This window comes from Cebus imitator, unplaced genomic scaffold, assembly GCF_001604975.1.
Source record: "Cebus imitator isolate Cc_AM_T3 unplaced genomic scaffold, Cebus_imitator-1.0 Scaffold185, whole genome shotgun sequence".
Taxonomy (NCBI): domain Eukaryota; kingdom Metazoa; phylum Chordata; class Mammalia; order Primates; family Cebidae; genus Cebus; species Cebus imitator.
The window spans coordinates 890,108-905,131 of record NW_016107500.1 but is presented as its reverse complement, the minus strand read 5'-3'; the positions used below and the strand labels follow the sequence as shown (position 1 = coordinate 905,131).

At 46.0% G+C, this 15,024-nt stretch overlaps 1 protein-coding gene across 2 annotated transcripts in view; it reads left to right on the top strand.

Annotated features, from left to right (window-relative positions):
• Positions 1 to 15,024, top strand: part of TENT4A (terminal nucleotidyltransferase 4A) — a 42,962-nt gene that overhangs the window by 15,724 nt on the left and 12,214 nt on the right. For both annotated transcript variants that reach the window (XM_017545992.2, XM_017545993.2), the window contains exons 2-6: positions 7,518 to 7,641; positions 8,660 to 8,706; positions 9,650 to 9,770; positions 12,353 to 12,460; positions 13,623 to 13,751. In XM_017545992.2, the coding sequence (XP_017401481.1) occupies positions 7,518 to 7,641; positions 8,660 to 8,706; positions 9,650 to 9,770; positions 12,353 to 12,460; positions 13,623 to 13,751 (529 nt within the window). The remainder of the gene's footprint in view (positions 1 to 7,517; positions 7,642 to 8,659; positions 8,707 to 9,649; positions 9,771 to 12,352; positions 12,461 to 13,622; positions 13,752 to 15,024) is intronic.

Below are 15,024 nucleotides of genomic sequence, written 5' to 3'. Positions count from 1 at the left end.
AGGAAGTGCCTTCTTGGTCTCTCCTTAATCTCTTGCAGAGTCTGTGGGTCCTCGATTGCACTGTGGGGTGCCTCAGACTCCAGTGTTGGGAGACTGAACCCCTTGGTGTTTTTCTGCCCTGAGCCGGGTTGAGGACATGTTAAGCAGGTAGGTAGCTCCCCTGATTTTGCTCTGGGTGGTACCTGTGGCATGGGGTGCTTCTGAGTAGTTCTGGCCTCACTGCTGGTGTATCTGCCCACTCAGTTTGTGAGATGCAGGGCTTCATCCTGGTCTGGTGCCTCATTTTCTTCTCAGCAGTGGGCTTAGAACCAATGCAGAGTCCCAAGTTAAGTATTTTTTCTGTAGCTTGATAACTACAAGCTTCTGGTACCTAAGCCCTTTCTTTCTTTCTGTTCTGAGGGGGAGAAAAGATTGTGGCGTTTCTCCTATCAGTGGCCCCAGGACCTTTGCATGGCATTTGGAGTGTGCTTGGGTTTGCTCTACCTGGGTAAAAGAGTGTTGTGCCCCCCAGCACTCACAAAGGCACCCTCTGGTCACCCTTCGGTGAGGCTGACTGGCCCTGGGACATCACCTGCACCAGGATTTTATGTGGCTCATTCCAGGAGGGATGTGGGAGGAAGGGGGAAGAAGGCGTATGTTTGCTGTGAGTGGAATTCATGTAGATCTGAGTTCTGCATTGATTCCTAAGCTATAGAGCCCTACTGCCCTGGCTGTTTTGTGAATGTTAGTCAGTCTTAACCTTAACATTTTTGGTTGAGTTGGCATTGGCTGTCTCAGGAGGCTCACAGCTCCTTCTCCTTTTCCAGGAGAGTGTGCCCCCTCCTCTGTCTATAGCTGTCAGGCGCCCACTTCCCTCTGAAGCATATTCTCCTGGGGCCTTGCCTGGCCTTCCCTTTAACTGAGCCTGCAGCGTCATTCACAGCCCCTGTGTAGAAAGATAGGCACGTTGATAGGTCCCTGCCCAGAGTGGGAGGAACTGAGGCAGGCTCCAAAAGCAGCTTACTGGCAGCCCTAAAAACCGAAGGGTTTTGTTTATAATTTCAGTGCTTTTTCTTCTTTCGAGCCTTGATTTAAAAAAAGCAGCACTGAGGACCTGCTTCTGGGTGTTCTAATTTGTGCAGGTATTAGTTTCCTTGTAACATAATTAAAAATAAATAAAAATGATTTATAATTAGCTCATTTACTATATCGGTAACTGGATGCTTTAAAGAGGATCATCGATCCCCCAAAATAGTAGAAGCAGTGCAGTCATTTCCTCATTATGCTCTACTTGTGATTTGCTTAGCAACCTGCTCTTCCTGGTTAAAGTTAAATACTAATCTGGACCACATCATTGCAACGCAGTGGTGTCTGAATCAGTTGTTTTAGTGTAATCGCATCAATGCATGTTGTAAAAGCTACAAAAGTGCAGTAGCTAACTCCACATATTTTCACTAAGACTTTTTTTTTTTAAAGCAAAAATGCATAGTGAACATTGTGGAGCTGAGTAGAGGGAACTTTGATTTCTGAGAAACCACTAACTTTAAGGCTTTTGAAGGAAGAGTTGGAGGAGGAGAGGGAGAGAATAAATTAACAGTTAATGACAGTTCCCGGTGTTTTCTGTTGCATTTTAGGTTGTAGTGGAAAAGACTGGGAACTGAACTAACATGCAGTTTGTTAAAATCACTTTTTCCCTAGCATTCAGAATTGATGAGATTAGTGGGGCATTAAAGGCAAACTGAGGCACATAGTTAACATGGGCAGAGCTGTAGACCTGAGTGTTGAGAGTTCCGAAATTTCAGTGAGTTGGGAAGACAGGAAGCGCCAGTTCTTCAGAGTGCGGCTCATATTCAGTGGGTTTAAGGTGCTGAAACAACTTTTTTTTTTCCCCCGAGATGGGGCCTTGCACCATTGCCCAGGCTGGAGTGCAGTGGTTCAATCACCACTCACTGTAGCTTCAAATCCTGGAGCTCAGCCTATCCTCCCACATCAGCCTCCTGACTAGCTGGGACCGCAGGCTTAGGCCAACCCTTCTGGCTTGAAATTTCTTGTAACCAAATCAGAGGAGGGCATGTTCATTTTTGTGACATTTCCTTTCCCTTAAACATCAAATGAAACCTGACCTTTGACCATCACTTCGCTTAAAAAGAAGCTATTGGATTTAAAATCTAGGGAAACGTCGTAGACAGGCAAACCCGTAGCGTGCTCCTGTGTGTTCCCCGTGCAGAGTCTGGCTTTATGAAGTATTTGGTGTATTCTTTGGCTCCCCTGTTCTTTCTAAAGTGTTTTGTTTTACATACACCGTCCTGGCTTCAGGGCTGTGGCGTTTGCCTTTGTTCCCCTTAGTTCCTTTGTCCTTTATACCTACTGCAGCGCAGCTGCCTGTCCTCCTTGGGTTGACTACGAAGAAGACACTTTTGAACAACTTAGAAATTGTGTTTTGTGGGGAAGGCAGGGCAGAGCCTCGGGGCTGAGATGGGGGAGGAGCCAGCTCTGCCCTGGGAGGGATAGGAAGCGCCACAGCCTGAGTGAGGCAGAGGACTGTGCAGTTGCTTCACCTCTTTGGCCTCAGCTTCAAAAGCAGTCAGTCCACCCTGGCTTTGGCTTTAATTCAAATTTAGACAAACTTGAAAACCAGTTAATCCCATTAGGTCATCTTCTAAAGCTGAAAATCATCCCCTGAAATGGGTCACCTGTTTGCATCAATAGCTTTATTAGCTATGGGATAATAGAGTTTTGTTCTCTAACTGTAGGATCCTTCTTTTGCTCTTGAAATAGCTCAGTAAGTTGGGTCTCATAAATACGTATAGCAAGCATATACCAGATACTAAAATACAAAAATATTGCTGATCTTGCTTTTTAGTACTAAAAGCAGAAAATTGGGAATTTACTAAATTGAGAAGTTCGTCATTACCTTTCCATGGGTTTGAACTCTTAGAAGGTAGTGATTATAAATGAGAGTGATCTTTTGTTTTTCAATGAACTTTATTCTCTAATTTTTAGTGAAAATGTACACTAGGAAATAATATTTCAGAATTCTGTTTTCTAGTAGTTTCCTGATTACAATGAAAATTCACTGAAAAACTCTGCTGTCACCATTTCCTTTTTTCTTAAGATAATCAGAAACTGAATCATTCAGGGCTTGCTCCATGGCAATCGTCAGGAAGCTGCCCTGCTCTGTGTGGGGGAGGAGCCTTGCCAGTGTCCCAGGATTTCACTTCATGGAGACAAGCATCAGAGGCTTGCTTCATTCATAGATCCCACCCCTTTTCTATACCACAGCCAACTCCAAATGGTGACAAAATCTCAGATGAGGCTGAAAGTCACCACCACGGAGCAGTTGAAAGCTTTGCTCCCAGTTCTGGGTGCAGTGTTCCGGGCATTGTGTCCTTTGGCCCCACCTTAGTTTGTCTGTTTAGCTCCTCAGCTGAGAATGAGATTTGTATCATACGGGAGTTTCTGGGGCCACTAACAGCCCCCAGCTGGAGAGCAGCAGCCTAATGTGTCAGGAGTAGGGGGCAAGGCCAGAAGGCTGTGTGCGATCTCCTTCCCCAAAAAGCCTCCTGAGAAAACCCTCCCAGGCACTTCCCAGGTCTCAACCGGCGCCTGAGGCTGCAGGGAGGATAGTCAGGCCGCCCTTTGGTTGGCACTGCTTCCCGAGGTGTTGCCAGCCTTTTCCCTTAGGGAGGGGACTGATGGCATGCCTTTGGGGCAGCAGGGTCCTGGAGCTGCCTAGGGTTGTGACTGTGTCCTGCTGGCTTTGAGATGCCACCTCTGATCCACTGTAGAGGGGTTTATTGTTTGATGGTCAATGTATAGAACTTTCTTCGATTTGGAGACTGAACACTAGTGAGCAGAACTGAAATTGAGCTCTGAAAGGTATTGACAACTGGTCTGTGGATGGGAGACTTCAGTGTGGCTTTATGTAGATGTCTTGGCAGCTGTCAATTCCCTGGAAGTTTGGTATGTCAGAACATAAGAATAAATTTATTTTGTTGAGTAGAAATGATTAAAAGTTTTCATTGATATACTTCTGCAGCAGACTTGTGGAGAATTGAACCAGTGGGTGTATTGAGTATTTGAAGTCATAGACGAGTAAAGGAGGTGTATTGTAGCTGACGCTGGTGGCGTGTCCTGTGGTCAGCAGGGTTTATCTGTCTGCAGCTTCCTCAGACAGTGAAAAGTCCTGGCAGTGTTAGTATTGAATAAGATCATCCAAAATACTTAGTAACTGTTGATACTTTTTAAGAGATGGATAGTTGGCCATTTAAGAGGTTTCTGCTAACAAGTTATTCAGTGCAGAGGTAAAATATTTTCAGAATGTTAATTTTAGGTGTTAAGAGAATGTAAATGAGCAGTGACAACAAGGTCAGCAAAATACCTTAGCAAAACTTGAATAATTTATTCCATGCACAGCAAGCGCTGTTCTGGGCACTGGAGATGGAGCAATGAACAGTTGGGTCCATCCACAGATGGCCTCCAAAATCGTCTGGCTGCAGTGAGGCTGAGGGGCTGGGGAGGCCACCGGGTGGGCACGGCAGGTCAGTGTCCTCACTTGGGTAGGTTTGGCTGGGCTGCTCTTACTGTGCACTTTTTCTCAGCTTGGTCAGTGTTCCACCTGGCCCCACCTGTTGCCCTCTGAGGGCCTCACAAACAGCCAACCAGAAGGCAGCCTGGGGGCTTTTCTGGTCAGCCCAGAGGTCGTTATGATGACAGTTGGTACTGCCCCAGAGCCATCATCAGGCTCCCACTCCTCCTCATGGGCAGTTCTAGAGTCATGTGGCACCTGGCTGGTCCCCGATCTCTTGGAAGAAGGGCCGTGGGGTGCTTCGCCCTGCCTTCTTGTACGACTCCCTCATCTAAGAGGCATGGCTGGGCTGGTCCCTCAACAGTGTCCCTTCTGTTCTGAGAAGGCAAAACAAAAATATTCTTGGCTCTTATTATCTATTATTTGTTACTGCAGTTGCTCACTTTTAGGTCCATTTTGTTACACATTTCAGACAGATGTGGCTATTAATGTGTCTTATTGTTTGGACACAATGCCAAGGTCCAGAGACCTGTGTTCCCCTGAGCACCACTTCTGCTAAGAGCATGGGCAGGCCATGCTTTGTCATTAATCTCTCCTGATTTAGGGGAGGAATACCTAGCCACCCCCCTTACATCTGCGAGTGAACAGACATTTGACAAAAACAGATACCGTGTTATGCAGATTTTGTGTGTCTGAGGCAGACTGCAGCAGGTGTTACCTCCGTGCTCTTCCTTTCCTAGAGGATAGAACATGTCTTGATAGTAGGGTATGCCCCTGAAGGTGGAGAATGTGGCTGTACAGGTCCTGAAACCTATTTAATGTTACTGTTACTTCAGGTACAGCTTAAAGTTGACAGTACATTATACTCTGCAGGTGGAAACCTGGAGTGACATTTTGGCAAATTGGAATGCCCTGTTTACAGTATGCTTTAATGAGTTAAATTTGGGGGATGTGGGTAGAGTTTTAGCATGCTAGCTTTGACTTTCTTCCGTGACTTTGGGCCAATTACTTAATAATTTCAAGCCCGCATCTTGATTAGAATCTCTGAATTTCCCTATTCTTGTTGTTATCCTCAGAACAGGACTGCAAGGAGCAGGAGGCCACGTGGCGTAGTGGTTTAGGTGGACCGACTTCCCAGTGCTGTCTCCACCCTCCTTGTACCCCTACCCACCAGCCCCAACAGCTGCTACCAGCTCTGCAGTGACAGTGATAGTGACTGGAGGAGGTAAAGGGGTCCACCCAGACACTCTTGCTGATGGAGACAGGCTGGCCTGTGGCTCTTCCCTGGGGTGGATGTTAACGTGCTAACTTTGCATATCTAGTCCTGCTTTACTAAGTGGTAGGAAATTTTAGGTAACACCTCAGACTTTAAAGAGGCCTACTGAGCTGATAGAAAAGGTAGTTAAATGCCTAGTATGTAGTTGGTGGTCAGTAATTGTTGAAAAGATAGAAGCTTTACTTCCAAGTTGTTGTAGTTTGATTAATTTGGAAAAATTATTTTAATGTTGCATGATCCTTTTAGGATTCATTAACAGCTGGACTGGTGGCTGTCTGAATTGGGACCATGCTTGGGGTGAGGTTTTTTTCTTATTTTTAAAAATTAAATGTTGTAGATAAAATTAGGCTCCAGGGATGGCCTGATTTGCAGGTGCTTCACGAGCAAGGGTGCCCAGCATGTATTTGCTGCTAGTGAAGTCTCGTGTGTGCTTGTAGCCTAGCCTTAAATCCTCTATGGATGCTCACTCCAAATGACTTTTTTGGTGGGGTGGGAAGCGGCGATACTCCAGGTGAGAGACAGTTGAAATTAACCTTACATGAGAGCTGAACCGTAGGCGGATGCGGGGCCACTCACCTTTGGACTCACCACTAGGAGGTCATGTAAGAGGCGCTACATGCTTCCACTTTGCCAGCTGTTGGCTGGCCCTGTTTTGTCTTCTGCTGTTGCTTTATTAATCAAACTTAGAATGGACGTAGGTGAATTTGATTCGTTGTAATTCCTAGGATTCTTAGAATGGAAGCAGGCCAGTTTGATTTGTTATAATTCCTAGGATTGGATAATTTGCCTTCCCCTCTCTCTGTCTTTAATCCCTTAAAAGAGAACAAGAGAACCTTTCCCACAGTCTTTTGTGTAGGCCTTGGCCTTAACTCCTGACAGCCTGGTGCCACTGGCCACAGAGCTGACCTCAGCTCTTGGAGCCCCCGGGGTGAAAGGAGATCAGCACCTTTGAGGTGGTGGCATGAGGCATCTTCCAGGCTGTGCTCCTCGTGCTTGAAAACACTGCTTTGGAGCTTGGTTAAGAGAGAGAGGCCCTACTTACTCGGGTCCCACAGGCATTTGGGTGTTAACCTCCTTGTTGGCCTCTTAAGGAGAAAATACTTGAGTACTAAATTAGATCAGCTTTCTACCTCCAGGGACCTTGTTTCTCTCTGCTGAGACTGTGGTGGGTGAAACTTGAATTTAGTGGATGGTCACCAGGTAGCTTGGGCAGACCTGGGCTCCTGGGACCCTGAGGACTCATGTGCCTTTTTTCCTGTTCACGTGTTCCTTCCCCACATCTTGGCCCATCTCAGGCCCTTCCATGCTCCTTAGTGTGAGGCACTCAGGGAGGTGCCAGTGGGGCCTTGGGGCACACACTGAAGCTGGGTCCCGCCCTCAGAGCTGTGCCTGACTGTGCCACATTCATGGGAAAGCTGCTTTCACACTTCCTGGATGGGATTCTCTTATTGTTTCCATGTAGTCTCTGAGGTGATTTTTTTTCGGATAAGTCTTCAAAGGCCAGTTGTAAATTTATTAATGTTTGGTATTGACAAAATTCAGTTGTTTAGTGGTGCTAAGTCATACTGTGTAATTTTGTTGGACACAGTTTTCATTTCATTTTATACTTTCAGAGGAGAAATGAAACTGAATTTAAGTGGTCAGGAATATGTTTGAGTGTTATCCTGATGTAAAAACAGGAAACATGGTGAAGTTTCATTGTAACTCTAGTATGTTTTCTCTTTTATCCATTAGACTACATGAGGAAATAATTGACTTTTATAACTTCATGTCCCCTTGTCCTGAAGAAGCAGCTATGAGAAGAGAGGTGGTGAAACGGATTGAAACAGTGGTTAAAGACCTTTGGCCGACGGCTGATGTGAGTATGTTTTTTGGGGTTCTAAGCTGCGTATCACCTGCAAGTAAATGTAAATGCCTTGTGGTTACGATGTGTAGGCTGGGTCCACACAGACCTGTTTCTCGTTAGCCCAACGCAGCAGTTCCTCAGGTGTGGTTTGAGAAGGCCAGCGTGGCCTGGAATGCTAGGAATGCATGGCTCCCGGGCCACCTGCACCTGCTGCCTCAGACACCTCAGGTGGCCCGGCCGTCTGTGTGATGCACTGGTGTATACTCAAGTGCGAGGACCATCGGCTAAGGGATTTGTTTTGGGGGTGGGGTGGGCGGGATAATGTGATTGTTTCTCTTAAATTCACCTTAAATTTAGAAATTTCACCCTGTCCCCTACTCCTTCTTCCCCCCTTCCACCACACATGGTAGCATATAATGTGTTCATTTTTGTAAAACTGTCACACGCCACTCTTGCAGTGCAGGAACAAGTGCTTTTTGACATGTGGAGTGGGACCTTCTGGAATGCTTGGTGCAGGTGGCGTGAAGCTTGCCCCCGGGGCTGGGCTCAGTGGGCCAGCAGGGCTGGCTCTGCCCCAGCTGTGAGGGGCATGTGTGCTCTTGGTGGGTAGTGGGCAAGGACAACCCAGTTTCTTCTCTTTTTTAAAAATGATACATATTTTTGGCTTTAAACTTCAGAGCCCTAGGAGAAAGCCCTGCTCTGCCCCTTAGCTGTGGGTTTAAGAAGAGGTTGCAGGGTTTGAAGCTAGCTCTGCAAAGTCCTCAGCTTTAGGGGGTTATAGACTGAGGACAAAACTTGTTTCACCTCTTAATTTAATTTTGAGTTTTAAAACATTCCATTTTGGGACATGTCTTTAACTTTAAGAACTGAATTTTCTGATTGATTGTTACGCGGTCCCCTCTATCAGTTTGCAAGGTGGTTTTGTTTTTTACCCAAGGGTATAGTGAGAGCTTTCTTTTCATAAGAAATAATGGTAGTGTGACTGCTTGGATTGTGGTATACGTTTTAAGGCAGTCACTCTTTCTTTCAGGTACAGATATTTGGCAGCTTTAGTACAGGTCTCTATCTTCCAACTAGGTGAGTACCCAACTGCAGGGGATGGGCTAGTGTCCGTGCTTATTTGGGGGCTGGGATGTGTCTGTGCAATATTAAGGGCTACAAATAGATTCTTTGTGATTGAGTCTAAGGTTAGAAATGCCAGCTAAAAGAAAAGACTGTGGTTACAGAGGGAAAATTGGCAGAAAGTAAGATTTAATTTAGTGTTATGATGAATTCATTGCCTTGCATTTTTTCTCTCACAATTTGTTGGGGTGCAAAAATGCTGGATGCTGGAAACGTGAAGAAGACAAGTGGGAGGACTGTGGGAAGCCAACGCAATAGAAAACATTCTGCTGATATTTTAGGACATGTGTTTGAATAATTGATGTTATGTTTTAATGAAGATTCAAGCAAAATTATGTTTAAATAGTATTTTCTAAGGATTTTTACCTGATAGGAAAATGATAGTATTTTCTCATTAAGGATTCTTGGTATCCAAATACATTTCCTGTGCACTATCTCATTAAAAGTTTAACTTCTGTTAACCCACTGCTAGTTAGCATTTGGAGGCAAAGAGGCTATAATCTCAGGATTTGGGGGTTGACGTTGGCAGGACGGTGGGTGATTGAACAGGTTCAGGGTCCACAGGAATGACCCAGTGTAGGTAGTGCCAGCGTAGGTACCGGGAGAGCGGGGCTTCAGCCTGGTGTGGGCACAGGCATTTCCTCTGAATTCCCTCACCCACCTAGCGCCGTTGGTCGAATAATTTAATCTTCTTGCGTTGCTTCTTATTCTATACATATGGAAGTCCTCCTGTAGGTCATGAACTGCATTTCACCTCCTTAGGGCCGTAGCCTAGTGAAATTGTGTCTTGGCATTTGGAGGAGATGCAGGCAGACGTGCCTTGGTGCTTATCCGCCCCACATGAGAGTGTAGTCTGTTTCGAGGGGAGCAGTGGCTGACGTGCATTTTCTTCTGTCAGTGACATAGACCTGGTGGTCTTCGGGAAATGGGAGCGTCCTCCTTTACAGCTGCTGGAGCAAGCCCTGCGGAAGCACAACGTGGCTGAGCCGTGTTCCATCAAAGTCCTTGACAAGGCTACGGTGAGTACCTGGCTTCAGCCCCTCCACCTGGCAGGAGCCTTGTCACAGCCCAGGTGACTGCAGGATTTGCCTGTGTCACGTGCTGCAGTTTTGAAGATTAATCTACTTCTGGCATAGACAGGTGTATCATGTTTTTGTTTTATAGTCGTGATCACCAGCTGATAACTTGTTTAGTGACAGTCTGAACTTTAAGATTGTGAGCCCAACTGTGCTTGGAATGAGAATATATGATTGTGTCTACTTGTGTTAGGGTGAATAGGAAAGGAGGTTCATATCTGAAACGGGACACTGACATTCAGGTGCTGCCCAGTTCGGAGCGTGTGGCTCAATGACTAAACCATAGTTTTTATGATTCCCATTTGCTAAATTATATTCAAGAGGAACAACTTAGCGGTTCCTTTTGTTGTTCCAAGAAATGTACATTTGTGATAAGCCTCTTATCTTTGGGGGAAGTTTGAAGATGAGACTGTTTCTGGTGTGTACTTGTTAGGGTTTATGTCAGTCCAAGATGGTAAGCTCCTCAGGGACTGTGAGGTGCTTGCCTGTTGTATGACAGTTCTTGGCTCACCTGTGCTACCGGCTAGCATTTCATTTTAAAATTTGTGTTTCAGCTTAAGTGGTGCATGATTTACATCCTCATAGTGTTTAGCAGAGTGTTAAGGCAGGAGCTTCCTGCCTGTGTGGTGTTAGGGGAGGGGACATTCAGGTTTTCACATTGTCAGGTGCTTTTGATTGGGGCTGGGGGAGAATTTTAAAACGTGATATATACACTGAAAAGTGCACACATACCAGGTGCACCTTTTGGTGAAAGTTAACGAAGTACATGTGCCCACGTCACTGTCATGTGGGCCGGAGTGAGCGGGCAACACCAGAGGCCCCCTCCAGGCCCAGGTTCCAGAGGAGGCTGTTGGCTCTTCTCATTAGCCCGAGACAAGCTCTGGCTGGCCACTTTCTCAAATACTTACAGGCCATATTGCACTTAGCTCTCCCAGCCACTCCCATCAGCAGACACTGATGCTGTTCACATTTTACAGGTGAGGAAACTGAGGTGCAAAGAGGTGAGGTAGCCCAAGGTGGGTCGGCGGCAGTGTGAGGCAGCACCTGTGTTTAGCCCAGGCCACTGCTGTTTGCTGCTCCTCTGTGTGTGCCAGGGGGCAGCTGGGAAGTGGGTGGGAATACTAACAGGCGACCTCCTTTGGAGTAGGGGAGCTAAGGTCTGGCTGTCCTGACACAGTAGATTGAGTCCCAGTGACCTCATTACTGTGGTGTGTTGGCTACTAAGTACCTTTTCCTCCATTGCGTGAGGTCCAGTGTAGACTGTTGGGGAGCCTGGAGCCTGCCACTGCTCCTTTCCCAGGCCTGTGGTGGGCACGAGAGCCCGGGGGGCAGGGCTGTGTTTAAGGAGAAGGCTTGTCTGTTTGGCACAATAACCCCAAACTGAATGTTACAGAGTACTCCCATCTCCAGGATTTGGGGTTCCTATCAGTGAGTGTGTGCAAGTGTAGGGTGGGAGAGTGCCAGGAGCCATTGTGGGGAGGAGTCCATGAGACGGAAAGGAAGCTGCTGCTCGAACTCTGGGTGTCGGGGAAGGCATAGTCATGGAGTGTTGGCTTTTTCCGAAGCAGTTTCTGATGAGTCCTTTGAGAATGTATTTTGTTTCTCTGCCTTTTTAGAACATACTGGCCTCAGGGCTTACTCTGCCTGGTGGTCTCGGTGGTGTCCAGGTGACTCTGGCCCCACTGGCCTGCCCTCACACGCTGAGTCCTTGTTTGCCCTCAAGTGTAGACTTTAAAGCCCAAAATAGGTGTGTACTGAATGCACTGTCCCTGCGTTGCCTTTCACTAGCATTTAAACCTTTCATTAGACCCTGATTGTTTTGGTTAAAGGAACTCCTTTTTTAATTTTTTAAGGCTGAAGGAAACATTGCCTTTATCTTCTGGAAGAACACAGTTTACTGGGGGGTGGAGGGCGGGGCGTGAGTGTGTTTGGACAGTTGCTGGAGCAGCTTTTGAGCACCTTTTGGTCATAGCTTGTTGGTGAGAGAGAGTATTTAGAAAAAATAGCGTTTTATTTGCTGAATTTTTTAGGGGAAAAATTTTTTCAGTAAAATTGTCTTAAAGAGTGAAAACCCAAAGTAGAACTGTTTGGAGAAACAATAACAGTATAACACACAATTTAAAAAATGGCTTTGAAGTTATATGGAATGATTTCAAAATTTCTACCAAATAGAAGTGGGGGGCCAAGCACCTCTCCCCACCGTAGCACACAGGGTGCGTGTGGCAGGGACTCAGACTCCTGTTCCCTGTTGGCCCCCTCCCCTCCCAGAGCTCTCTGATGCTTGGTCATCTCTGGTGCCGATCCAGGGATGCAGGGGTTGGGCAGAACGTGGGCCCTGGCTGTGAGGGGCTGGGGCCTGGGGGTTGTCCTGGGTTCAGGGACAGCTGATACTGACACGTGTTCTGTGACCCCCTTTCATTACTAAGAAAAAGCCCCACATCTCTGTACAGCTTTGGCATTATTTTCATGCCCGACTGTGGAGAGTCCTGCATTTTAAAGCATGTTTTAAAATGAAATCTTTACAGGTACCAATAATAAAGCTCACAGATCAGGAGACTGAAGTGAAAGTTGACATCAGCTTTAACATGGAGACGGGCGTCCGGGCAGCGGAGTTCATCAAGAATTACATGAAGGTACTGTGATTGGTGGCCCAGCGTGGCGAGAGTGCAGGACTGGAGTGCTTACCTGCGGCGGCCTTGCTCCTACAGATGCTTACAGCTTTCAGCCGCACAAAGGAGTCTTTCATAATACAGCTGCCACTGAAATTATTTCTCCTACAATATTGTTTCTAGAGATATGTTGAAATAGCTGTTTTTAAAATTTGCTTGTTTTGAGTAACCATTTTATAAAGTTGACAATTATTTTAGACAGCTTTGTTAAAATGTTCTTTCCAGTTATTACAAAGACACTTTGCTTCTAGCTCAGTGTGCTTCATTTGCAGGTTTTGCCCAGAGGTCCATTGGAAGTTGATAAATTATGATGTGGCTTAGGTACACTCACTTTGGGTGGTCTCAGTGTCTGAAGATGGGCAGAGAGACTTGGTTGAACTGATATATTTGGGACTGTGACCAGGTGCATGGTTTTAAACGGTGGTTGTGACTCCTGTTACAGTAGAAGCTGTGCAGTCCTTAGCACGGGCAGACGTACACCTGGGTGGTCGTGACCTCTGTTACTGTAGAGACTGTGCAGCCCTCGGCAGGGCAAACCTGTTACAGTAAAGGCCGCACAGTCCTTAGCAGGGTAGACCCACACCCCCCGCAATCTGGTCCTGTCTTGTTCCATTTTCAAGGGCCTTGCCCTACAGGTTTCCTCTTTCCCTCTTGTGACCTGGGCTGAGGGAGGATGTCTGCCCCCAGCACAACATGAACAGCAGTAGCCAGGCTTTCCCTCCCTCCCGCCATCTCCTGCCACTCTGATTGGCACCCTCACTCCACTCGCCTGCTCGGGAGGGCCCCCACTGTCCTCACAGCTTGCGTAGCAAGCATATAAATACTTGAGTGAACACACAGGTCACTCCCTGAGCTCCTTTGTGCCTGTGCTCCTTTCTTCATGGCGGCGCTGCACCCTGTTGAGTGGTATCCTGGGGAGTGTGCCACAGTCTCGATTTTCATAAATCCTTCAGGAAATTAATTCTCAGCATCCCCCAACCAAAGTTTGAGACTGAGTGGCTGAAAGCCTTCAGATGGGCAAGAGGATTGATGAAACGTTCCTTTCTATCATGTGTAATTTGCTATGTGAAATTTCTTTGAAAGTACGCTAATTACTCAGTAAATCTTTTTCTTTTGAAATTTGCAGAAATATTCATTGCTGCCTTACTTGATTTTAGTATTGAAACAGTTCCTTCTGCAGAGGGACCTGAATGAAGTTTTTACAGGTGGAATTAGCTCATACAGCCTAATTTTAATGGCCATTAGCTTTCTACAGGTACGTATGCTTTCTTGAGACTGTTTCTGTTGAGATGTGTAAGAATAGACTCTTCCAACCAGTTACCTCGTGGGTTCTAGCAACCTTTGCTCTCCTTGCACTATTGTGTTTTAATTTGGTAGAGGTTGATTTTTTGGTTCTTGTACTAAAACCTTCTTGATCAGTGCATCTTTCTGGATGCCCCTTTGTAGCTCACTTTGTACTGGGTGTGACTGTTAGGGCAGGGGTGCCCATCTGGCCCTGAGTCCAGAGTGCACGTCAGTCCAAGCCCAAGGAATCCTCTATATTTAGAAATGCCTATTTCATGGTAAACAATGAACATTTCTTGGTGCTTGTTTGTGATTTATGTAGAGAAAAATTTGTCTCAGAATACAGTTGAGTACCACATATGAGAAAAGGATTTACAAGAGAGCCTTTTCAGACTGATGAAACATCATTGTTGTGTCTTAAATTATATATGGTCCTTGTTTTGTTGAGTTACATGGAAAATCTATCAATTGAAAACCCACGGTAAGTGTTTAAAAGTATTATTGAATGCTGTGTTGTATTGATAGACTGTACTTAACTTTTTAAACACATAAAATTGTCTCCAATTGAAACAGTAATTATTCCATTTACATTTTCTTGAGTGAAGAATTCTGTTCTTTGCAAAATCTTTCCCATATCATTTAGCTACATAACTGTATTTCTCCATGTTTACCATTAATATCACATTTGTGATTGCACTTAGTGAGCTGTTTATGTCCATGATTTGGTAATGTTCTCATTGTTATGAATGCTGTAATAGTAGAACCACTGGGTAACCGCCTGTGATGATTGCAGCTTCCTTGGTCAGTCTTTGCAGAGATGCTTTAAGAGTAGTGAAAACAGAATTCTGTCTGTTTTTTTTATAGTTGTAGTCACACTGTCCTGTCTTCACTCTCCTCTCTGGCATGTGGCCCTTTATTCCATAGTTTTTGGACATGATTTTGAGCTAAACACGGCTCTGTTCTTTACTGATACACTACTGACATGAACTATTTCTGTGGCCTTGTAGTAACGGCTGCCACTTAATACTTTGATCATGCATGTGCCGTGTGCCAGGCCTGGGCCCAGGACCTTCTGCCACCCGCTCAGGGGGTCCTTTCAGTGATCTGTGACCCCACAGGAGGCCACCATAGCATGGGTGGGATTGTTGTGTTCACTGCCACATCCCTGTGCCTTGTCCAGTGTCCAAAGCCCATCTTGCCTCAGCACTGCGACTGTGGCAACATCTGAGCTTCTTGACTAAGTG